The 26,172-nt window shown below is 45.9% G+C and overlaps 1 protein-coding gene across 7 annotated transcripts in view; it reads left to right on the forward strand.

The window, feature by feature from the left end:
- SYNJ1 (synaptojanin 1) overlaps positions 1-26,172 on the forward strand; it is a 683,220-nt gene that overhangs the window by 597,719 nt on the left and 59,329 nt on the right. For 5 of the 7 annotated variants that reach the window (XM_085623112.1, XM_085623109.1, XM_085623111.1 and 2 more), the window contains 4 exons: positions 5,862-6,002; positions 11,539-11,577; positions 15,532-15,570; positions 24,149-24,216. In XM_085623112.1, coding sequence (XP_085479238.1) covers positions 5,862-6,002; positions 11,539-11,577; positions 15,532-15,570; positions 24,149-24,216 — 287 coding nt within the window. The remainder of the gene's footprint in view (positions 1-5,861; positions 6,003-11,538; positions 11,578-15,531; positions 15,571-24,148; positions 24,217-26,172) is intronic. The other 2 variants (XM_085623113.1, XM_085623114.1) reach the window with 2 other exon arrangements.

Consider the following 26,172-nt stretch of genomic DNA (forward strand, 5'->3'; position numbering starts at 1 on the left):
ATCAACCTTCTGGAGCTTCGGGCGATCCGACTTGCACTGAAGGCATTCCTTCCCTCTGTTAAGGGGAGCGTAGTGCAGGTGTTCACAGACAACACCACCGCCATGTGGTACTGCAACAAACAGGGCAGGGTGGGGTCGTGGACCCTATGTCGGGAGGCTCTGCGTCTCTGGACATGGCTGGAACATCAGAGCATTTCCCTGGTGGTTCAACACCTGGCAGGTTCTCTGAATGCCAGGGCGGATGAACTCAGCCGCCGGTGCATGATGGATCACGAATGGCGTCTGCACTCGGACGTGGCGTAAGGTCTCTTTCACCAGTGGTGAGAGCCTTGGTTAGATCTATTCGCCACTGAAGAGAACGCGCAATGTCATCAGTGCTGCGCATTGGAATTTCCAAGGCGGCACTCGCTAGGCGAGACTTTTCGTCGCAAGTGGATTTGCGGTCTACCATACGCCTTTCCGCCTATACCACTTCTACCCAGAGTGCTGAAGAAGATCAAGTGCGACCGGGCCATTCTTGATTCTCCGGACTGGGTTTGAAGAGTATGTATCACGAGCTACTCAGCATAGCTATCGATCCCCCGATCAGACTGCCTCTTCGGGAGGCTCTTATGTCGCAGCAACGGGACGGTCCTTCACCCGAACCTGTCCAGTCTCCACCTCCTTGCGTGGAGATTGAACGGCGGCAGTTGACGTCTTTTGACCTGCCTCCTGAAGTTTGTAATGTAATCTTGGCAGCCAGGCGTCCCTCCACTAAGTCGGTATACACCTGCCGGTGGAATAAGTTTGTGGCATGGTGCACAGCATAGGCTATGGATTCCCTTTCTGCCCCTCTTTCAGAGGTCCTTTTATTCCTCCTTTCTTTGGCCCAGCAGGGCTCTGCTCTGGGCACTATCAAGGGCTATCTCTCGGCCATTTCAGCCTTTTTACGGCTTCCAGATCAGCCTTCCCTTTTCAAGTCCCCTGTTGTAAATAGATTCTTAAAAAACATTACTCATCTTTTCCCTCCTGTACCTTTCATAATGCCTCAGTGGGACTTGAACCTGGTTCTGACATATCTGATGTGTGCTCCCTTTGAGCCACTTCACAACTGTCCTCTTCATCTTCTCACTTTAAAGACCGCTTTCCTGGTGGCCATCACCTCTGCCAGAAGAGTGAGTGAGCTCCAGGCTCTTTCTTCTAAACCTCATTTTCTCTCTGTCTATCTGGACAAAGTGGTTGTAAGGACTCGTCCATCTTTTCTGCCAAAGGTTGTTACTGCCTTTCATATCGGGCAGACCATCACTTTGCCCACCTTATTTCCGCCTCCGCATCCCTCAAAAGAGGAAGAGAGGCTCCACCGTCTGGACCCAAACCGTGCGCTCTCATTCTACCTGAACCGCACACAACAGTTACGGGTGGATGACCAGCTCTTTGTTGGCTACGTGGGCGCCAAGAAAGGTAGGGCCGTGCACAAGCGGACTATCTCTCGCAGGGTTGTTCTGTGCATAAAGGTTTGTAATTCTTTGGCTAAAAAGGAGCCTCCAGTGGGGCTGCGCGCCCATTCTACCAGGGCGACGGCAGCTACTACTGCTTTGGGACGGGGAGTTCCCTTGCATGACATCTGTGAGGCAGCTACGTGGGCAACGCTGCACACGTTTACCAAGCATTATTACCTAGACAGCCAAGTCCAGCGAGATGGCTTTTTTGGCGGTTCTGTTCTCCAGGATTTTCTGGTGTGATCTTGGTTCGCAGACCCACCACCGGGGTTGGTAGTGCTGGGGTATCTATTCTAAGGTAAGGAATCTATCACTATGTGTTTCTTTCAGATACACAAGTTACTTACCTTCGGTAACGATATATCTGTAAGAAACAGAAGTGATAGATTCCTTACCGCCCCACCCATCCTCCCCGTTATGCGAACTGATTTCTAGGGTTAAGGTCATCCCTTTCAGGGCCCTAGTTTCATGGCACCAGTGGTCAGTTTTTTGCATGGCTCTGTGTTCCTGGCGCGGAAAGTCGTCTACAGAACTGACGTCCGCGCGCGTGGGCGCATCTAAGTAGCTCCAGCGACGTCATCTCGGCACCAACGACGCACGCGGAGCCGCACGACGACGCCTACTGACGCGCAGGGGTACTGCTGACGAAAACTTTCCGGATCCAGTCTGACGCCTGGGGGCAATTCTAAGGTAAGGAATCTATCACTACTAATGTTTCTTACAGATATATTGTTACCAAAGGTAAGTAACTCGCGCTACGAGGAGCCAGAGTTTGGAAGGAGCTATTGCAACCACTACTGAGAGTGCCATTAACACTGAGTGAAGAGGAGACATCAGAGTAAATAATGTTGTTTGTTATGAAAATGGTATAATTTCGATTTTTTCTTTTATTTATTGTATTCTGATTTGTTTTCGGTACTGAGTACATGCCAGGGCTGGTATTCGTTTCCTTTATTCTAATGTGCACCTGTAAATAAACAGGGCTTTTTTTGATAAAGGTAAATATTTTCCTAAGATTTTTTTGTTATTGTGCATTAAAAAATTACCTGTAAAGTAGTTGTTTGTGATTCCTGTATGGCGCGCACTTTATTCTGAAGCCCTGACTGCATAATGATCTGGGTTTGGAGGGGTTACCTTGGTTGAAATTCTTCATCATCCAAGTTGTCAGTCACAGGCACAGGAGGATTGGCCTTTTTTAGTTGCGGTGTTGTGCAACATTGCTCAACATACAGGGGCCGATTCACAAAACTATTCTAAAACAAAATCCTAAACTTACTACTTTTGGTATTCACAGAAGACATTTAGTAGTAATAAAGTTAGGATTTTGTCTTGAGTTAGGATTTTGTCTTGAGTTAGGATTTTGTCTTAAGTTAGGATTTTGTCTTAAGTTAAACTTAAGTTAAACGTAAGTTTGTCTTAAGTATTGGTCTTTAGAAAAAATCCTAACTTAAGACAAAATCCTAACTTTACTACTACTAAATGCCTTGTGTGAATACCAAAATTAGTAAGTTTAGACTTTTGTCTCAGAATAGTTCTGTGAATCGACCCCACAGTTATTTTACGAGAGGTTCCTGGAGTATCCTAAAGTGCACTATTATATTTGTGTAGACGTGATAATACCTTTGGGAAGGCCAAATGTTTGCTCTATAACCAAGGGCATTTGGGTGCACTGTTATATTTTCTTTCACTCTGAGTGCATGCATTAAGGTATGGTGTAGTTAGTCTGGAACTGTTTGCCTAGGCTCTGGTATCTATAACAAAATATATATACACTTATTGTTTTGAAGTGTGCTGTATATTATGTTGCAAAAAAATATATGTAACATCTGATTTTCTCAGTTGGCAACCATCACTAAGTTCTCTGACTAGGTGGGTTTGTATGTTATAATTAAAGGACAGAGAAGGGGGTACTAGGAGCAAATAAAGGTCCAGTACCCGTGCTCCGAAACTATAATCTAATCAAATGGGGGGTAGCTGTTCCTAAAAGAGAGACAAGAAAGAGATATCTATGTTCTAGACAGGACACTAAGGTCAGTCAACAGGACTGTCTCTTCTTGCCATCACACACCCTTAGGGGTGTCATGCTTCATCATCGGGCTGGTGCTCCTTGTCGGGCCGGTGCTGCAACGCCCTATGGGTCGCCCGATGGGTCACTTTAGCGGAGATCTTTTAGTTTTACCGCTGTTTGATGAGTGGAATGGTGTCCATTTGGGGTGGTTTGTGATGTGTGCGACTGAAGTGAGTTAAAACTGATTAGGGGATGTCAAAACCGCTATTATTAAATAGACTCCCCTGGCAGGTTAAAAAACCAGGATAGGTTAGTGCTACTAGGGGATAATAATGTACCCAAGTAGCTTGGTGTATATAAGTGAAGTAAAAAACGGGTCAACATGTTTCGCGCCTCTATGGTTTTTAAATGATCCGTGACGCTTCTTCAGGACCAAAGGGTTATAAGCCTACCCCACACTTAAATCATTATTATCGATCCCCCTCTAGAAGGGAGGTACCTACTTATTCGTAGTTAAAATGATCGTCCAACCTAGAGAGGATAAGAAGAGAAAAGTAACAAACCGTAACAACATAGAGATTATTATGTGTCTGGTATAGGACATCCCTATAAATCAGAGAGTCCCTATTTGTGGACCACAATATTCGTCAGGTACTTAGTAGTTACCAGACGTAGACACATACACACAAGAGAATATAAATAATGTACCAACTTGTGGTTTCCTAATTTTTCATTTTGTGATATCACAGTTATCCGTAGCACCACAACAATGGTCCTAAGTTAGTTAATTCATTAATGCCCCGTGATGTTTGGCAAGGGAGAGCCATTGCGGAATTGTTCGGTTCCATGTATATATATCAGAGTGAGAGAAACAGGTGGTCATGATATTGCGACACCACGTTATAAACACCGCATTCACATGACCACGTGGCAATAGTTGGATTAAGGCATGCTAGTAAAATAGTGTATAATCTCCCCGTTTCATAGTCAATCACACGATACAATGCCTTACCTAGTGAATTGATAATCTATGCCTCAACGGCCAGGGCAGAGGTTACACACGCTACATGCTAGAGTAAAGTAGAAAGGAAATATGTGCTTCATCTGACACTCTCTTAGAGGCAGGGTAAGCCGTGTGCCGACGTGGGTCCATGGTCATGGCAGAGCTATTAGAAAAGGACGCTTGCATCTTGGGAGTGCATCCGGTACGCTAGACCTACCCTCCTCCTCTGCTCGCCTGGGCCAAGGCGTAGCGGGAGGGGTGGTCTGTATTTAAAGTAAGTTTAATTACCGACCGCTGGCCCGCATCCATGGCATTGCGGGAGAAGGCAGCCAGCGCAAATGACTGGCAGCCATCTTGGAGTGGTGTATGTTACCCTTAGCCTTTGCCAATGGTTAGATTGATTGTAAACATTCCTCTCATCCCCTTTTCTGTATTTGATGTACCACCCTACGTGGCAAGGGTATGCCCAGACATGAGTTGAGTGTTCACAGTGCCCCTGGAGCCAAGCTACACCCAACTGACAGGTCCAAATCAGAGTGAAATCGGTCTTGGGTGGCTTGTGTTTCGGTCCAGGGAAGACCTGGCCTGGCAGTTAGGGTTGGACTGTTCCTATTCGTGAAGGATCAAGACTGATTTGCATATGGCTGGGTCCAAACTGGTGGAATGGTGGGAAAAGTGCAGTGGGTTGGAAAGCTACTCCAAGTGATTGCCAGTGGTTGAAAGGCAATCATTCCTCCCATCACCTTTTGTGTGTTTGATAACTACTCAAGCAAGGTGTTTTTAGCATAGGACTTAAAATATGTATGTAGTGCCTAGCAGTGTGTGTTTTCAGCAATGGATCAAGCTCTTGTGTGAGTTCAAGTAACATCTGATTGCTAAGATGTATTTTACAGAAGGTCTCTTTCTCAAAGATCCTCGCCTGTCTTCTTCATCTCCTTTGCTGTGCCACTGCAAAAATCCTCATTATACTCCCCAGTGCAACTGATTAGCTTAGATATGGTGTGAAATTTAATATCACAGACCGCTTCTCTCAAACAGCAGAGCTAGCTGGAACATACTTAACTTTAAACAAAGGTGGTGAGAAGGCTGACTTCTGGGTCCTCGTCATATGTTTCATTATTCACAGAAATAATCCTGGTTTTATTTGTTGGGATCTTTTTGTGAAAAAGTCAGATTAATAAATGATCTCAAAGGGGTTCACTTTTGTGCCTGTCTTATTACGTTTCTTTATATTAGAACCACGTCAAAGTATTGTGAATATTTCTAATATGTTATGTTTATTCGCTATTCCATGCGACGGACGTCTGTTGAAAGTTAGAGAAAATGTTAATGCCCCTTTATAAGTTATAATACTTTCCATTTATTTTCATAGGATCTACGGCTGACTTTCAACCAATTGCACAACAGAGGGAGTCTCTCCAACTTGCCTTGGAACCTAAACGTCCACCCCCTCCACGCCCAGGGGCTCCACCAGCTCGATCAGCCCCGCCACAAAGACCTCCACCTCCATCAGGTACAATAAGCATGGGAATGCATCTTGGATAATGTTACATTTTGTTATTCCTGTTAAGTTACTGTAAGGGAGATTTCTAATCTATTAGAAGGCAGACTAACAGTATCTGCATGATACTTCAACATAGGTTTGGCTCTCCCATACATTAATGTATTTTTCTCCAGTACTGTTATGTAACTTAATTCTCTTGAAAATCTCTACGTTGGAAGTAGGAGTTTCACTCTCCAATGAAGAGGGAATGACTAGATGAGACTGCATTTTGGAAAAGAAGAGGGCGCATAGCATTTTCTAACCTTATTTCCAATGTCCCATACTTCCCTAAAAAAAATTCAAGCTTTCCTACTATACCTTCGTGATTTTAGAAATCTACTGAATAATTATTTTCGTTTTTAGCCTGGTGTCTTTTGCAATGTTTTTTTTGTATAGAACACTTCTGACATTTTTAGTGCCTTTTGTTCTGGCTTGCTTAACCTCCAAGACGTCAAAATAAATGTTGGAACTACATTCGGGCATTCCTACTGCATTTGGTAAATAGTAACATTTTCACACATTTCCAAATAAATGTATCAGAGTTCCCTCGTTTACTCTCATTGCACCAAAAAACATCATCATGACATGAATTTGGATGCAGTGTGTGCGCTTGCCACTTGTACTCAATATCTTACACAATCTACTGGCGTGGATCTCATTTTCTTTACCTTCCCTAATCTTGCTCAAAAATCTTTGAGTGACTTTTATACCTGAAAGTGACTGTTTCTTCAGTGTCCTATGGCAAAAGTATGTTGAAGAGTCACAAGTACTGACCATGGTCCTAGAGCAACTGTGACTCTTTATTAAAACAAATCAAAACCATGAGTGATTATTGTCAAATAAAGCTGTTGTATCGCAACTCTCCTATGGTGGCCTTGCCAATTATTTAGATATTGTAGACCATTAAAAAATACTTCAGAAATCCAGACTCCCTTCCTGAAGGTTGGTCCATGCTCCTTCCAGAGGACAAAGCCAGGTACATAAGAGAATTGATACATTTGTCCAAGCAGTGATGCTAAGTCATTAGTATTAACGTCTGTCAAGGATGCTTCCCCAAGAGACTACAGAATTCATTCAGATGAGATGTTAGTGAGTGCCAGGTAATCGCCTGATTAGGCTCAGCTATTCATCAATATAGGCATCCCATCTCATGAAACATAAGAAAGTCAGACATATCTGGCAAGCAGGTTGGCTCAGTGAGTTACACGCTAAGTGATGACAACTTCTGCAGCCTGCATGTCACAATTTGTAATCCTGGCAAGGCCATCTTAGCTTTCCATCCCTCTCAGGTTGATTAATAGAGTAAAATTAAATGGAGCCAGAGCGGCACTTGTCATTTACTTCACTTGGAGACAGTAAAGTGTGATATGAAGCACTGTATAAAAAAGAAACGGATAGTATTGAAGTATCTCAACTAGGTAAGAAACACTCATAACACCTTCATCTTCATTGTGTCTGACATGTCATGTGGCTGCTCACTCAAATGAAACAAAGTTTCCAAGTTTGATTAGCAGGAGATTAAGATACATAAGGCCCCATTTCAAGTTGAGCAGTGCAGGGGACCAGAATTTCTGGTGGCAGAATTACTGATTCCGGCTGGAAATTCCGCCCCTGCATAGTCTATTTTCAAGTTAAACTGGCCAGACTAGGGAATAACTATGCTGCCCCAGTTAGATGGGGGCAAATTCTACATCCCTATCCTGATTTTGGGCTGTTTAACGCTCCACTTGCAACCTGCTATCAGCAGGTGGCCAATGAGAGCAGGGGCATGATAGGCAGAAGGGCGGTTGTCGGGTAGAACCCAGAAGGCTACCAAGTTTTCGTGGACGATGGGGTGCATTTAGTCTGTGGCGAAGAGCGTCATTCCCTTTGATTGCCAGATAGCTCTGCATTGTGGTCCCAGTAACAGAACATGTGTGGGGACTTTGCGGAGTTTTCTGCACTCCTTGGAACTCGCGGAGTGCAGAAAACTCCGTATCACGATGTGCAGCGGAGTTTTTTCCCCGCTCGCTATCGCGAGCGGTAAGTTCACGAACTGTAAGTTCACGAGCGTGAGCTGCTACTCGGGTAGAATTTTTTACCCGAGTGGCAGAAATACCAGCACAAACTGCAGTTCGCGCTGCACTCCACCACTCGCGGAACTACGCAGATTTTTTTGGAACTTCGCGGAGTTCCGCGTAGCAAAACTCCGCGAACTACGCCCAGGCTTGATCTCCACATCACAGCCCCAGTAGCAGGTTTTCCGTAGGGGGGCTCCTTTACTCTTATGCGTGATATACACACATATACCCTCGGACGAGCCACAGGGAATGACCGCTGTGCTGCAGCCTACTGCCATAAATACAAACACTCAACACCCCAGGACAGAGCCATGAAGACTTTGTACAGCCTTGAAAAAACCAAGCTAAATATCATTGAAGGGCAAAACACGTCAGCTGTTCATACCATTAAACATTGAAAACAAAAGTAAGAAACTGTAAATTGAGCAAGAATTTATAAACAATAAAATCTAACATTGCACAGTAGCCTTAACGTGCATTTGTTCCACAAATCCTGCAAAGCCTTACAACTATAATATTGATGCCTACCATAGATAAACCGGGATTCTGGTCCTTAATTTATTCATACATACATACATAAATATTTGGCTTAAGAGTCACCCAATTGGACCTAATAGCACCTCCCGACACTCACATGAACTCAGAAGAAATACGGATTAGAATCTAGACCGATTGTATTTCTCAACTGTTGGAATTCTTGATTTCGACCTCACTCTGGAAGTTTTATTTATAGCAGAGCAAAGGCTTTCTGCAGATTGTTAAAGGGAAGACCGGACCAAGTATATTTTCTTTAACTAAACTGCAATTGTTTAGAAGAATGAATACCAAGTGGAACTACAACATGAATTTATCAAAAGAGGCTCTTTTTGACCCTATAGCTTTGTATCCGTGGCATACAGCAAGAAAATGACATCCTTAATTGTTCACTTCTTACAGTTGAGATAATTTGCTATACAGTGCTTTCCTTTAAGGCCATGTCTCACTCAAGATGAATCCTTCCTTCCTCTGCAAAGAAGTATGGCAGCTAAGGCCTTGACGTAGGTCTGAAGCAACAGATACAGCTTCTTCAGCTATTGGGGTTTTTCTAATCACAAAGGACGTAGTTTCAGGAAGCATATTATCATGCTTGAGATGTTCAGGGAATTGCTTCAAACACTTGTCTCTAAAGGAATCACGAGTCAATAGCAATGACCGAGGTGTCATTCTGTGCTGGCAGGAGATGGCAGACAATCTGCAGGGGATTTGCAGGCATCAACCTGTAACTCTGCACATACTTTGCCCATACACTAAATGTGGCTTTGGTTCTCACACAGGATGTTTATAGCAGACTTCTAGTGTAGAATCGGTCCGTTCATTTGGCTTTGGTCTCAAAACAAAATGTCTAGAGTCTATAATGAACGTCTTTCAGAATATGGCTGCAAAGATATGAATTATAAAACCATTTATTTCCATGACCATGTCTGCCATGCAAGGTATGGCAGATCCAGGCAGGAAACAAAGAAAATTGTCACTCCCTGCGAAAAAACCTGTTTCTAAACTAGTATGAAAACAAAATACAGAATGTCCATGGCATGATGCAATGCAGAGAATGCATTTTTACAGAAAATTGTACTGCCCTGTCAGTGGGAACACTTCCAGCAAACATGCTTCACCAGAGCAGCGCTGATGTCATGATACGGATGGGCCTCCGGCCAGTGGTGTGGCTCTGCACCCTAGCAGTTTGATAGCGCTCTTGCCAGGCTTAAAAAACTCTGTACCTTTATGATTTCATGTCATAGCAGCAAACCTAGCTATCAGAACTGTGTGGCCACATAATTCACGTGTTGACTTTACCTCTACTGATGGTGGAATCTACAGAATCTCTAGTGTTGCCACACAACTACCTCTAGTACATGAAATATTACTGGGTTCAGTCGGTCTCATAGAGATAACTTTAAAATCTGCATAATCTAGCTATTTATGCACCTGGTTTTTGGAGTGTGTAAATTAACATTTGGGCTCCATGAATGAATCTTAAAAACTGTAGAACTTAAAGATATTCTATGTGAGATTTGTATGGCATAGTAAAAGGGGACTTTCATGAAATATATCCCAATCCTCACCCCCAACCTGAAATATAACTAAGGGCCTCATTTAGATCTCGGCGGACAGGATGCTCCGTCACAACGGTGACGGATATCCCGTCCGTTGATATTTAAATCCCATTGTATCCTATAGGGTTTATATTTCGGCGGGCGGGATATCCGTCGCGGTTGTGAAGGAGTAACCAGTCTGCCGAGATCCACATAAGACCCCAAGTCTTTAACCAGCATGCTACCTTGAACCATTGCCTTTTATACTTTGATGTTCGTGGTGCAGGTGTATATGGTAGAATTTGCTAATGACCTCAGAGTACAACCTACAATATTGTGCCACTTGGGCAGGGGCGGCTCCTCCACTAGAGCGGAGGAGCTTTGCTCAACTGCTTTCTCGCAGTGCGAGAAAGCCAAAATATAAAATGATAATAACTTTTAGTTATTACCTTTTTAGGTTTGCATTGCGGGTGGGCGGTGCTGCTCTACTCTTTGGGCAGGGGAGGAGTGGTTTTCCCACTCTTGAGTGCGCAAAGACTGTTTGGTCGCGCCCTCTCGGGCCGCCCAAACCAGTCATGCGCACTCTGCCTTTCTCCGTGCAGGCTGCATTGTAGTCTGCATGGAGAACATGCCCGCCCCACTAGCCCCTGGCTGGCCTGCCATTGCAGCGTTCCGATTGGCTTAGGGGAGGGAGTCTGGCTTCCTGTTCCTGTCGGAGGCAGGAGAGCAGGAGTAGAGAAGACTCAGGACCCGGCGGAAAGGTAAGTTGAATTTTATTTGTTTTATTTTTTTATGTCTCCGCAACAACCCCGCGATCCCCCCGTGACATCCCCAACGAACCCCACCCCCCACCCCCCGAAACGCAACCCCTTGCGTCCCCCCCAACCCGCGAACTGTACTGGCCGTTACTGCCCTTGGGCCCCTCTAATGTCTACTTTAGCAGATGCTTGTCAGCATGTTCCCATCCTGCCTTGAGATCTGGACTGGGTGGGGCAAGTGACTGAGACTTACTTTGAAGGAAATAGGAGGTAGGACCTGAGGAGTAAAACAGGATGGCTTGTTGCAGGTGTTGTAGTTTGTTTCTTGGCTGTGAGCCTCCTCTCCAGCAGCTCAAAAATGTAAAAGAATATCTCCTAGAAAACAAAGCAATGAAGTCTTCTTTTTGACAGCAATTCCTGTTTGATTACTTGAAACTGAACAGTTATGATGGATGGGATAATTTACCACCGTATTTCTGATGTCAGTTACTTCATGTATAACAGAAATGCAATTCTTAGTCTTTGTAGCTGTCCGATCTACTTTACTTTTTATTCTTGTTGCTGACTGTCCTATTATACTTTCATCTCCTCTGCATCCTTTATTTGTGTGAAAAAGGAGCTAGAAGTCCAGCTGCAGCTAGGAAAGAAACCGAAGGTAACAAATTATGTTTTCAGATTTGTGCATGATCTTGCCATGAGATTGATGAGTAGTGCATGATCTTGTTTAGAGATTGTAGAACAATCTTGATAGTATGTTTTCCTCTTTGTCCTAAGGTCTCCGCATATCTTCTTTTAAAATACAGCATGTGCACTTAGTGCCCAGGAATTCACTCTCATGTGAGAAATTGGACACTGTTTTCCAGCTGTGCACATTTACATATTGCCACTTTATTTTCCTTTTGGTTTTGAGTGGCCCTAGTGAGCTGATAGTGTCCAGGAAAATCAAATCTAATCTCTCTGAAATTGATAAGTGAGGTACTCCAGTTATCTAGGTTTGCTTACCAGCAATGAGCTAAAGTTAGAATGTTGTATCCTTTCAGCCTGGTACTACTACCTCTGACTATCTGGCTTCTATTACTAGCTATATTGAGGAGGAACAAGGGAAGTCAGTTCCTTTTTTTCATTATTTGTAAGTAAACATCTGTGTTTTCAGGATGCAAAATGTTTAAGCACTGTCATAACAAAAGAAAGAAAAAGAAGTACAGTCGCACACACACATTCTTTACCTTAACTTAGTGGGGATAGTTTGGCATTAAAGCAGAGTAAACAGTGGCTGCCTAACGGAGGAAATTGTCGCAACTTGGTTTATATACTGTCTGACATATATGATAATTGTAAATGCATGAAACCTAGCTAGGATTGTGATAATGGTGAACAGAGTTGGGTAAACTGCTAATGACATGCAATAGTAAATAAAGTTAAAAAAAACTTAGTGGCTATATTGCTGATTAATAAAGTGCACGCTTTCATTGTGTCTTGACTTCTGTCTATTGGTAACTTGCAGGTGCATTTCAATAATAAGTACCATTTATTCAAGTAAAAGGAGAATAGTGAAAATGGAAGTTGGTGCATTTTTCTTAGAAATAACCGCTCATGTAGGTAATGCCTGTTATACAACAACTTTAAGATATTTCTACCCTCAAATTGTGTCTGTCCAGGAAACAAATTGTGGGAAATATAGCAGACACGGCTACTGTGGGATAGATGGATGGATGGATGGATGAATGGATATAGGCGTGGCCACTTGGAATACAGAGTGGCGCTGTGAAAAACCAAGGCTTTTTGCAGTGTCTTCCCACTTCTTGCCCTCATTCTGACTACTAGATGCTGGTTTTCTGACTCTGATCGTGCCCGGGGCTCTACTTACCCGACCCAGGGCCTGTGTTCTGTGTGAAAGCTACATGGTATTTGGGTAAAATTACAATTAGTACTGACAACCTACCTGTAAGTCCCTACTATATGCTAGGGCATGTGGGTTTAGAGGCCCAGTAGATTTAATGCACTTAAGTGTGCACTACTGTGTTGCCTGCCGTCACTTTAAAAGCCAGCCCTGCTTTGCAGGCTGCTTTTAAAATAAAACATAGTCCAAATTCGACTGGGGAATTAAAGGTACTTCCAAAGTTTTAAACTACCATATTTTTACATCGAAGTGACCCCTAAGGGCTACCCAAGGGTAGGGTGCTATGTTAAAATAAGCAGGGACATTATAAAATATTTTTCCAGCCCTGATGAGGGGAAAATTGCCAATTTTGTTTTTCCCCATTGTAGTGCATTTGCTCCAAAGGCATGTGAAGAATGTATTAAACTTTTAAAAAGTCCAACTGTCGACGTGTAATATATGTATGTCACCCCTACAGCAGGCCTTGTAGCCCTAAGGCAGGGTGCATCATATTACATGTGAGGGCATACCAAGGCCAGTAACTTCAAAACCCCTGCCATCTTAGATATGCGACCCAGGCTTCCCCCAGACCTGGGCAGATGCCACCCCTTGCCCTGAGGCCCATTTGGCACCAGGGCAGGCGGGAAATCAGCTATGCTAGGGGCGTGGTGCACTAGCAGGCCAGTCGCACCATAGACTGGGCTGCCTGATGTGCTCCACGAAAAAAAGGTTCCACCATTTAGAGTTTGGTGGAAATAGGAATTTTGGGACAATTTATTGCCCACTCCTCACAGGAAGTGGTCATATAGGGAGTGTAGTGACCCTAAGGATAGGTAGCCCATTAACTGCTACCCTTCACTCCTCTTAATGCCCCAAATTGAGTATTTAGGTGGCCCCTTGACACTAGGAACATAGATTTGTCTGAATAAAGAAAGAAGAGGACCAAGAAGAGCCGAAGAAGCGAGAACTGCGGACTGCTGGTGAATTTTGGTGTCAACCCCTTTCTGCCTACCTTCTCCTGTCCCGTCAATCGTGGGCATCCCGACTTGTCCTGCAGCTGTGCAGCCTCCAAACGCCATGGAGGGCCTCCAGCACTTCACCAAGCCGTCAGCATCTCCATTGATGTGAGGAGCCACTTGCCTGCAGGCACCGACCTCAACGTCTGGTTTACTGTTCTTCTGCCCACCTGGTTCACCAACTCCACAGCTGCCCAGGAGAAGGTCACTTTGCTCCATCCAAGAGGTCAGATCCGTCTCCCCACCAAGTGACAAGTCTCCAGGACCAACTGGAGCCGCCCTGCACCAATACCCGTGGTACCGGACCTTTTGAAGCAACTAAAGCTTGTTTGAGTCCTATCTGGATTTCAACGCCGCAAAGACCAAGCAGCCGATAAGGGATATGAGCACCACAGAGGCAGCACCAAGAGTGGCCCAGCTGTCCTGTTTTGTCCCCCTTTGCCGGTCTGACCGAGAACCGCGAGTGCCTTTGACACACATGCACCAGCCGACCAAAACCTTCTGCAAAATACCTATTATTCTAATTTGGTCACGAGTTTCTGCTTGAGTGTGTGTCTCATTTATTGACTCTGTGTGTTCAGCAAATGCATTAAAACTACCCTAAACTGCTCGCCCACAATACCACAAAATAGAGCATTTTGGATAATTAATTTAAGCCCTGTAAGCCAATAAGGGTTGTCTGGACTTTCTACTTAGTAAACCTCGGTTTGGTATACTACATAAAAAGCCAGCTTCCTACATTTAGAGTCTGCTGTATTTGCTATAAGAAGATTCTATTAAAACATTATACAATTAATATTTTCATATTCTCAAAAGAATAAATATAACGTTAGTATGTGTTGCATTAGTAGATTTGGTTATTTAAAACTCTTCATAAGAGGTCTTTTGAAAGTAGTCTTGAAATATTACCAGAATTATGACCATGTGGAACATAGTTGCCCGTAATACTTTTATAAAATAAATTATATAATTTTTAGCGCTCTAGATATGTTTGAACCTGGTTTTGAGTAAGTGTATATGGATATTCGGTCTAAATGAGTGAATCTTAAAAAGTGTAGAACTTAAGATATGTAATGTGAGATTTGTATGGCACATTGAAGGGGAACTTTCATGATTATATATCCCAATCCTCACCCAACTTGAAAAATAACTGTCTTTAACCTGCACCTTGACTTGAACCATTGCCTTTTACACATTGATGTTTGTGGTGCAGGTGTATTGGGTAGAATTTGCTAATGACCTCGGACTACAGCCTGCAGTATTGTGCCCATCGGGCCCCTATAATGTCGGCTTTAGCGAGTGTTTGTCAGCATGCTCCCTTCCTGCTTTTAGATGTGAACTGTGTGGGGCAAGTGACTGAGACTGCCTTTTAAGGAAATAGAAGGGAAGACCTGAGGAGTACAACAGAATGGCTTTTTTGTCGGTGTTGTAGTTGGTTTCCTGGGTCTGTGTCTCCTCCCCAACACCTCAAAAATAAAATCTCATGGAGTAGAAGGGAATTTTTTTATAGCAATTTTTGTTTAATTACTTGAAACTGAACAGTTATGATGGATGGGATAATTTACCAACGTATTTCAGATGCCAGTTACTACATGTATAACAAATACAATTCTTAGTCTTTGTAGCTGTCCCATCTACTTTGCTTTTAATTCTTGTTGCTGACTGTCCTGTTATACTTTCATCTCCTCTGCATCCTTTATTTGTGTGAGAAAAGGGGCTAGAAGTCCAGCTGCAGCTAGGAAAGAAACCGAAGGTAAAAATTTACATTTTCAAATTTGTGCTTGAATAGTGCATGTTGTGGCTATGAGATTGAGTAGTGCATGAGCCTGTTAAGAGTTTGTAGAACAATCTCGATAGTTTGTCTTCCACTTTGTTCTAAGGTCTCCAAATGTCTCCTTCTAACGTACAGCATATGCATTTGGCGTCCAGTAATTCCCTCTCATGTGAGAAATTGCACACTGTTTTCCAGTTTTGCACAATGGCATGGTTGACGCCCCTTTTGATATTTGCTTGTGAAAGGCACTAGTGAGCTGATAATGTCCAACAAAATCAAATTCCATCTCTCTGAGATTGAAACAGTGAGGTACTTCCGTTATCTATGCTTGCTTACCAGCGATTAGTTAAAGCTAATATGTTTCTGTATCCTCCCCGCCTTGTATCCATACTTCTCTCCTCCTAGTATCTATTACTAACCAAATTCAGGAGGAGCTGGGGTAGTCATTTCTTTTTTCCCCGTTATTTGCAAGTAAACATCTGAGTTTTAAGGTATGTATAATGTGTAAGCACTGTCATACATATACAGAAAAGAATACAGTGGCACACAAATAATTCACCTTAATTTAGTGGATATAGTGCTGATAGTCATACTGTACCTTTCCGTTGCATCCTGCTTTTTATCTATTGGTAACTTACATGTACATTTGAATAAAAGAGTACTTTTTGTTAAAGTAAAAGGAGAAAACTTAAAACAGAAGTTGGTGCATTTTTCCTAAAAAATAACTGCACATGTAATTAATGCCTGATATACGTAACAAACCTTAAGCCATTCCAAACAACATATTGTGTCTATCCAGGCAAAGCTCAGTTTCATCACTGCATCTGGGTCTTTGTCAAGCAGTAGTCCATAATTACCTTGGTCTTTGGCTAGGAGTGCGAAAGTGTTGATTCTTAGCTCTGTTTTGCCATGGCAAAAACCATTATTCTGACTACTAGCTGCAGATTCCTTACTTTAGAATATTTCCCAGGCATCAGACTGGATCCTGAATCTTTTGGTGAGTAGTTACCCCTGTGTGCCGGTGGGTGGCACAGTTCAGCTCCACGAGGCATCGGCGGTATCCTCTGCGCTGGAAGTGATGCGCGCAGTTCCTATATAGGCGCCACCCCAGCGCACTGACGTCGGTTCTTTACTTTCCATGCCAGTCAGTGCAGGTCCAGAGAGAGCTAGTCTCCAGTAACATTTTGACTGACCAGTTTTCTACCTTTTAATGGGGGCTGTTTGAGACTTTATTTCCTGGTGTGCAGAATGTCCACCAGAAAGGCAGGTTTTAAACCACGCAGTCCCTGTTGCAAGCAGATGTCAGTGACGGACCCTTACTTGGTTTGCCACTGGTGTTTTGAGCGAGATCACGACACCAAGACATGAGGATTGCTACGCCATGCATCCCAAAGTGCTGAAGGAGCGATCCCTGAAGTTCCACGCCACCTGACATCGAAGGTCTCCGTGGCGCTCCAGATCTCGGTCATGAGGAAGGCCCTGAGACCATTCACAAAGTCATGCCCGGCGATTGTTGTCCCATTCCAAGTCATCGGTCAAGTCCCACAAAAAGAAGTCCTTGTCATAGAGGTCTTTGACTATGCTGCGCGAGTCTTCGGGTGAGTCGCGGTGCCATCAGCACTCAAGGCCTACCTCTGTGGTGGAGCCTGGGTTGCGTACGTACCTCCTGAAGTCGGAGTGACCCCTGCCCAACTTAAAGAATTCTACAAGTCCATGCACCTCATCTTTGGACGACCTAACCCCTCTGTGGCACCCATGGGTCCGGGAGGGGCCCTTACTTGTCTTTCACCAACAAGTTCGCCCTCTGCGCCAGTCATGCCCTGTGGATCGATCGATGGATGGATATGGAGCGGGCGCCGGTCGAGCTACCTCGACCTTCCCCAGCATGAGCTCCACTGCTGACGTTGGCGACTCCAGCATTATTCCCGACTCCAATATGGAGTGGGACGGGCATCATCCGACGCCAGCTCCAGTGCCAACCGGGGGCAGACTCCCTATATTGGAGCCAGTGCCTTAGTACGATGACAGGCCTGGATTGAGTGATGAGTGGGAGGGGGGTCTGTGGATCCTTATGGTTATCAAACATTAGAAGATTCTGAGGACACCTGGTATGAGGATCTGGCGGATGCCAGTGGACTGGACACGTCCCCAGACATTGGCCTGGTCTCTCCCCCTATCGTCGCGAGGAGGGTGCCTTATTTGCAGTGGTGGGACAGAGGGTGGCTGAGGTCCCAGACCTAATACTGCCCTCAATGGCAGTCAAGACTAACTTCTTGACAGAGGTGCTTCAGCCGGGAGTTGCCCCCATAGTACCATTACTCCCATTTAATGAAGCCCTTAGCGATGTCCTACTCGGGGCTTGGTCCAAGCCCAGCACCGGGTCTCCTTTGCATAGGGCAATTGTCCCCTGCCATCGCTCTGCCCCAGGGGACCCCAGTTTCCTCACTTAGCACCCCACACCAGAGAGCTTGATGGTCCAGGCCTCCACTTCCAAAAAAGGTGGATACCTTTAGGAAAAGGATGTTCTCTTCTGCTAGCCTGGCACTGCAGTCGGTGAACACCAAGTGCCTCTTGGGCCAATACTCCCATACAATCTGGGACTCTGTTGCACAAGTGCTATCTATGGTCTTGGAAGAGGCCCAGGCCATACTCTCTCAAGCAATTGTTGATGGGAGAGATGCAGCCAAGTTCACCATCAGGTGTGGGCTGGACACTACTTACTTGCTGGGTAGAGCAATTTCATCATCGGCGGCTCTTAGGTGCCACGCCTGGTTGAGAACCACTGGATTTTTTAGGGTTGTCCAGGCTTCACGCATGGACATGCTTTTTAATGGCTCCTGGTTGTTCGGTGAGAAGGCTGACTCAGTGCTGAAGCGCTTTATGGACAGTAGGGCTATGAACAGGTCCTCGCCAACCCCAGTCTGCCTTTAGTCCCTTTCATGGCCATGGAAGGTGTTTTCAACTGCGTCTCTACCCTGCAGCCACCACAGGCAGCAAGTTTCGCAATCTTTTTGTGGTCGAGGACACTATTCCCACAGTCCACATGGGACAGGTAGCCAGAAGTTGGGCTAGTCCACCACCCCCAGCAGCTGTAGCCTCCAAATCCCTTTAGTTTGCCCTCTGACTATAACGGGCATCCAGTGGGGGGCAGGATATGCCATCACCTGCATCATTGGAGTTCGAGAACATCCGACCATTGGGTTTTGCAGCTCATCCAAAGGCGCTACTCTCTTCCCTTTGTGACCACCCCTCCTCCCGTGCCTCTCATTCACAACAAGCTGACAGAGTACCACCTCTCTTTGCTCCATCAGGTCAAGGGAGCTATAGATTAGGTGCCAGCATCAGAAGTAGGTCGTGGTTACTATTGCCGCTACTTTCTGGTGCCCAAGGAGGACGGAGGCCTTTGTCCTATTCTGGATCTGCGCCTTCTCAACCTCTTCCTGAAAAAGCAGAAATTCAAAATGGTCATGCTCGCACAAGTCCTGTCTGTCCAGGACCTAGGAGAGACTAGATGGTAGCGTTGGACCTGTAGTACGCATATTTCCACCTCCCCATCCTTTCTGCCCACAGACTTTACCTGCGGTTCCTGTGGGCCAAGAGGACTTTGTTTGCCGTGCTCCCACTTGGCCTTTCCAGTGCCCCTCGGGGTGTTCACGATGGTGATGGCGGTGGTTGCACTGTACCTCCGAAGTTCAGGGGTTCCAGCCTTCCCCCACCTCAATGATTGGCTGTTGAAGGCAGGCTCACCACAGGCAGTAGTCACACACCTCCATACTACGGCGAACCATCTGCATTTGCTGGAGTTCACTATCAGGTGTCAAAGTCACACCTGCCTCCCTCTCAGATGCTCCCTTTAATCTGAGCTGTTCTGGACACAATGCAGTTTCAGGCCTATCCCCCAGCAAGCGGCGAGTCCACAATAGTTTATATATGATACCGATGATTAAGCCTCTATCCTGGATTTCGGTGAGATTTACTCAGAGGCTGTTGGGCCTCATGGCCCCCTGCATCCTTCTTGTGGCACATGCCCATCAGCATATGTGGGATCTGCAGTGGGACCTGAAGTCCCAGAGGAGCCAGCATCATGGGAATCTCTCCTGCACGGTCCAGATCTCGGAGAGAACTGCAAAAGACCTGTAGTGGTGGCTGACATACCACAATTGGGTCATTGGCAGACCCGCCCCAACCAGAGGTGACTGTAGTGACAGCTGCATCACTCCTGGGCTGGGGCAGCCATCTGGGAGGTAGATGCGAAATCCAGGCTTCACATCAGTCTGTTGGAGCTTGGAGCGATCCGGTTGCATTGAAAGCCTTTCTTCCTTCTATCAAGGGAAGGCTAGTACAGGTGTTCACAGACAACATCACCACCTTGTGGTACTGCAACATACAGGGCAGGTAGGGATCATGGATCCTCTGTCAAAATGCTCTGTATCTCTGGTCATAGCTGGACCGCCATGGCATATGCCTAGTGGTTCAACACCTGGCAAGTTCTCTGAACGCCAAAGTGGACAAACTCAGCCGTGAATGCCTAGCGGACCATAAATGGTGGCGTAAGGTCTCTTCCTAGAGTGGTGAGATCATTGATCAGATCTGTTTGCCTCCGGTGAGAACTCACAATGCCAGCAGTTTTGCACAATGGAGTTTTTCCAAGGTGGCTCTCGCTCAGAGACATTTTTTGTCTTGAAAGGAGCTCTGGCCTCCTGTACGCCTTTCTGCCAATACCACTCATGTTTTGAGTTCTCAAGCTGATCAAGAACGTTTGAGCCCAAATCCTTCTTGTGGTTCTGGATTGCGCATGGAGAGTCTGGTATTCCAAACTGTTGAGCATGAGCATAGGTCCTCCGATCAGGCTGCCTCTTCTGGATGATCTTCTGTCACAGCAGCAGGGCAGGGCTGTGCACCCGAAGCTGAAAATGCTTCGCCTTCATGAGTGGAGATTGAGCAGCAACAGTTGACAGCTTTCGTCCTTCCATTTGAAGTCTGCAATGTTATCTTGGCAGTCAGGCATCCCTTCACCAAGATGGTATACACCTGCCTTTAGAGCATGTTTGTGGCATAGTGTGCAGATAAGCATGTTGACCCTCTATCTGCGCCTTTTTCCCTGGTTCTGGCTTCCCTGTTCATCAGTAGAGATCACAAACGCGCTCAGCCAGGGACTGGAGTGATGGGCATGTTCTCCATGCATGGAGAGTGGGAAAGTGCGCATGACTGGTTTGGGCAGCCCGAGAGGGCCAACCAAACAGTCATTGTGCACTCCGGAGTGGGCAACCACTCCTCCCCTGCACTGCTCCATAAGCCGAGCAGAGCAGCCCTGCCCACCCACCTGCCCGCAAAAGAAACATGAAATGGTAATAACTAAAAGTTATTACCCTTTTATTTTTTTGCTTCTCGCACTGCGAGAAATCAGTGGGACGAAGCTCATCCACCATAGCGGAGGAGCCGCCTCTTGCCTTCAACAACCTACACTAATGGTCCGTTCTATCATTAGAAATCGATACAAAATCTTTTGACTTAATGGCCCTAGCCAAGGACCACCTTAACTGGCAGCACTCATTTAACCAGCCATTGGTTTTGTAGAACAACTGTTTCTTAGTAGAAGGAGATATTTAAAAAAGAGCAGCTAATTCCTGAAAACATTCTGTATGCACGACACTTAAATCCAGCAGGGAATCCTCCTTTGCCTCGGTCTCTAAGATCTTTGACAGTGTCGCGTTTGAAGTTTCCCTGATCTTTCACAGAATATCTTGGTGAGCCACAGCCTGCTGCTATTTAACGCGCTACCTATCTGACGTGTTGCCCACATCACCAGTACCAACTAAAGTTCAATGCTCAACAAGGAACTTATCAAAGAGAGAATGTAGAGTGAGACACAAGGGGTTGTGGCCGCTCTCCAATCTGTCCTGAAAGACCATATCCATCACTCGGTGCCACAAAATGAGATTGACCATGATGTAATCAATTCGACTCTTAGCCTTTTGGTTTCTAAAGGTGCAAGCCCCCTTAGCATCTGATTTAGTATGGCCTTTGGTAGCCTTGACCCCCAAATCCGTGGTGAGAGCTTTTATTTGAAGAGCAACCTGAGACCATCTGTTGATTGGGGCAAGCTGTAGCAATGGAATGCCCCATGCTTCATCCTCCTCTGTTATTTGAATGCCTTCCCCATCAAGGGGCTCGAAGGTGGTATTAAAATCCCCACCTGTGATCAAGTTGGCGCCAGATCTGAAATTGTCTGAGTATGTTTAAAAAAAATGGAAAGTCTGAGACTCTACCCCCTTTTATCCCTCAAGCATAGATGTTAAAGAGCAGCACACTGATTCCTCCCTCCAGAGGACAGATTTTACCATTTAAAGATGACCTGACCCATAGTAAAATGCCTCCCATAGGCCTCCCACACTTACTAGGTTTAGCGGGAGTATGATAGGATAAGTACCCCACTTTATACAAGGGTTCACAAAGCCAGGTTTCTTGGAACATGCATATGTCATAATGATTGCTAAATTCACATCAAGGGATTCGCGACAACTTGGCTTTAAGGCCAGCCACATTCCAAGAAACCACTGTAGTAGTTACAGACAGATTAGTATATGGGATCATAGCCTGTTCATTACAGATATCTATCAAGCCAGGAGTAACACAACTAGTTGCTTTTTACGGACAAGGGTTGCACTGAGTTAGCGGGCCATGGGCCAACATGGGCGGAGTGGCCAAGTTGAAATACGGCTTATAATGCCTGTCAGGGCTGGCTACCTTGGTAGGCAGTCTCCTACTGGGAGAGAAAGAACTGAGAGCAACTGAACATTCACCCTTGGGGCTGGAAAAATCAGGGCCAATCCTTTCTAGCTGGCAAAGAGTGAACCACAGTCATTGGTTAAGCCCCGTAAATGCCGCTCCGACTGGTGCATAGGAGGCAGCGAATGAACCTGAAAAGACTAGAAGGTGAATTTACAAGACACCATCTACCCATGATCATATTGGAACCTCTGCCTTCATTTCCTTGTCGATAAATATCCTCCATCCCTGCTAGAACCTTGAACCTATTCCCCGACAATATATAAGCTGAACTCTGCGATTGGCCAAAGAGTTATGGGTTCTCCAGGTTCCTAGTTCCAGAGGCCAAGTGCCTATAGAAATAACCCAACGGAACAGCTGTGACATGCCCAGAGTAAGCTGGACCCCGATCAGCTAACCGGAATATTTCCCCAGCAACCGAGGGCCTTCGAAAAATTAATGATTACTCAGTTCCCCTGAGATTGCCTATTCCTCCACTTACAAAAATAATTTCAGCATGCAGATTCCACCCAATCCCCACATTCTTATGTTGCTAGTGGATGTCTTTATTATTTTTTAATTCAATGGTTGTCTCCCAACTCCCAGGGGATAAGCTTGGAACATTGAATAAGACAACCACCTTTGTGCTTTGGACAGGACTCTATATAAATAAGCCTGCTAGGATACTGTGTGTGTGCTTTCCTCAGGTGATCTGCATGAAAGTGGTGCCCCAAGGTTGCGTTGGGTGGGTGACGGTGTTAACTTAAAAGTCTGAGGCAGTGTGTCCCAGAGACAAGATTCAAAACAGAATCGCACAATACAGCCAGTAAGGAAATACCGACTCAAAAAGGGAGCTCGAGATCAGAAATTAGAGAAAACCATGAAGGTTTATTACAATTCTAAAGTGCAATACAGAAGTAATCTCGTTGAATCAATTGAAGTACATAGCCATAAAAGCTCCGAAATAAAACAGTAATGATTAAAATCAGGTAATTCATTTAAGTTTTAAATGTGCAGCAAGTCAAAGAAAATCAGGCAGCATCCTCTGTGGAGACCCAAAATACCTGGTTCACCCCCAAATTCAAGGGTTTATATCGCCATTTTCAGCATAGGGAAACAATAAAACTGCATAGTAAGCACAGTGCAAGCATTATTACAGCAAATCAGAATTCATATATTAACAAAAAAGTCACATAGCCCTGCCATCTAAGCACTAACCCTCTACATGAATATTGATTCAGCCCTTCTGACCTCAAGCCATCTTGTGGTATCAGACCAAACTAGTTGCATAAACAACAGAAAACAGTTGTGAATGAATGCAGAACAGTGTGCTAGCAGAAAGAGCCTTGAAAGAAACAAAAATACTTCCTCCAGCAAGTTCTACTGAAATACTATGTCATATAAAAAAGACAGTGCACATCTTGCTGCATGTGGTATATTAAGAAAAAATATAGTTCAGCAGCCATTTATATAAAGATGAAGGTGTGGTCTAACTGATGCTTTGTCAGTCTAAGCCAGAAAAACACACTAAACCATATCATAATGATTTAATTTAAATATTAATAGCTGTGTGTCATTACACATGTGTAAATTCAATGTATAGAATGAAAAGTATTAATGCACAAATGCAATGTAATATGGAAAACATCAACAATACTAGGTAATTTTAAGTTTGTGTTCAGGTACTTTATTCAAAGCTTTGTTGATGCTGCATAACAGCTGCTAAAATACCAAGTCACAAAATACACACAGGCATTTGGCAAAAAAGTAATTAATGATTTTGTTTCAGTCCGCAGTCATCCTTCACCTGTTGGGCCACCAAGCACACTCCCTTGTATTCAAAGTACAGCAAGACCGGTAAGTTAAATCATTAATTAGATGCAATACTTTTTAAATTATATATGAGAGAGCTGCAATTTAAAAAAAAATCTATAACTCAATTAATTTGATGGGCTGCATCCTTCACAATTTAACACCATCCTAAGTGTACCTCCAATAGAAAAAAAATCTATATTCCTAATACAAACTTGTGTGAAATGACTCGCCAGTCACCACTAGAAGCATAGTGAGTCTTGGTACACACTTACATACAGTATTATGTTATATTTAGTTCTTTCTACCACCTCCTAGAGTATTGTCTTGACAGCCTAACCTTGCTACCTATATAGGCTAGTGGCCAAAGACAATAACATTGTTATATAAATCTGATAGAGACTACTAGCCGCAGATTCCTTCACGTAGAATTATACCCAGGCGTGAGACTGGATCCGGAATCTTTTTTGCCACAGCATCCCTGCGCCCCGGGGGGCGGGGCGACATCACGCGTCTCCGCCCAGGCGTACGTGACATCAGCGAGGTCACAAAAGACCCGCCCGGCGCGCCTGCGTCAGTTTTTTCCTTTTCCGCATGCAACGCGGATCCGATCCTTGCTACGGGCCTGTTTAGGGCCCCGTTTTCTTCCATTTCTTTTTGGTGGAACAGTGTGCGAATGCCTTCGGGCTTTAAAACGTGCACGTTTTGTGGGCGTCTTATGTCGGCGACGGACCCTCACCTCATTTGTATGTGGTGTTCAGGGAAGGGTCACGGCACCACAGATTGTGCGGCGGGCCAGCAGTTGAAGCGGCGGCTTTGCAGGCCTCACTGGCGTCTCCTCCTCCTTCCCCTCGTGGGGCGTCGGCGGATCCCTCGCCCTGCGCAGGGCCCTCCGCAGCGCCGCTGGTGGCTCCGGCGCCAACTGGTTCGGATCCAGGCTTGGAGGATGTGGTGCTGTTGGGGTGCGTCTCCTTTGGGGCACCTCCATCAGTCCACGGCGTCTCTGCCTTGCCGCAAACTCCCGCGGAGGTCCCTGTGGTGTCGCGGGAGGTCGCCGGGGCCCCTCTCGGTCCTTTGACAAGGTGGTCCTGTCTAAGGCCGAGGTGACGCCGCTACGGCGCCGGCAGCAGATGGACCGTGCGAAGCCACAGGGGTCAGTGGACCCTCCTCGTCCCGCTCCGGGTCGAGGCCGAGGGAGGACCCCTCGTCCCTCCCCACAGGCGGCTGCCTCGTCGGAGGGAGAGTCAGAGGTTGAATCGTCCCTGGCGCCGCCACATGGGTTGCCGAGCGATCTTCGCCTCATTCTGGGCCGCGGCTGGTGGAGGACTTCGTGCCACTCCCCAGGGCCGTCTCGTTCCCCCACGCAGGTGGCTGCCTCAGCGGGGGTCGGGTCGGCGTCATTTCGGCGCCCCCCGGGGCCGGTGCTGCTCCAGCTCTACTACGGTCTCCGCTCCAGTCTCCGGTGCGGGGTGACTTGGAAGTACCTTGTCCGGTGACTCCGGATGGTGCCGACATCCTGCCTCAAGCAGCGGACTCTACGGCTCCGCGCAGGGGTCGTACCGCGGAGTCGTCTTCAGACGCTCCTTCTCCGGAGGCAGGCTGTATATTGGTGTCGTCCTCCCCGGAAACTGGTCTCCGTGTGGTGTCTTTTTCACCGACATCGAAGGGCGGCTCCCTGCCCTTCCTGAGGCAGAGGTGTTTGTCGAAAGAGCGGCAGGTCCCTCATTCTTCGGCTCCTTCTGACTTCCAGGTCTGGCCCTTTGCCGTCCCGCTTGGCCTCAGGGACGGCCACCTTAGTATGCAGCTGTCGCCCACGGAGGAGCTGCTTTCTCCACCGCGGGGCCCTACGGAGGAGGGTGCGGCCTTCGCTCACGCGATGTCCACGGCTGTGGGCATCCTGCGCATGGATGACCCGGTGGCTCATTTTCCGGCGGACCATCTATTGGAGGTCCTCCACCAGGGCTCTGGTGGGAGGTAAATCTTACTTCCCTGTGAAGGTTC

This window comes from Triturus cristatus, chromosome 8, assembly GCF_964204655.1.
Source record: "Triturus cristatus chromosome 8, aTriCri1.1, whole genome shotgun sequence".
Taxonomy (NCBI): Eukaryota; Metazoa; Chordata; class Amphibia; order Caudata; family Salamandridae; genus Triturus; species Triturus cristatus.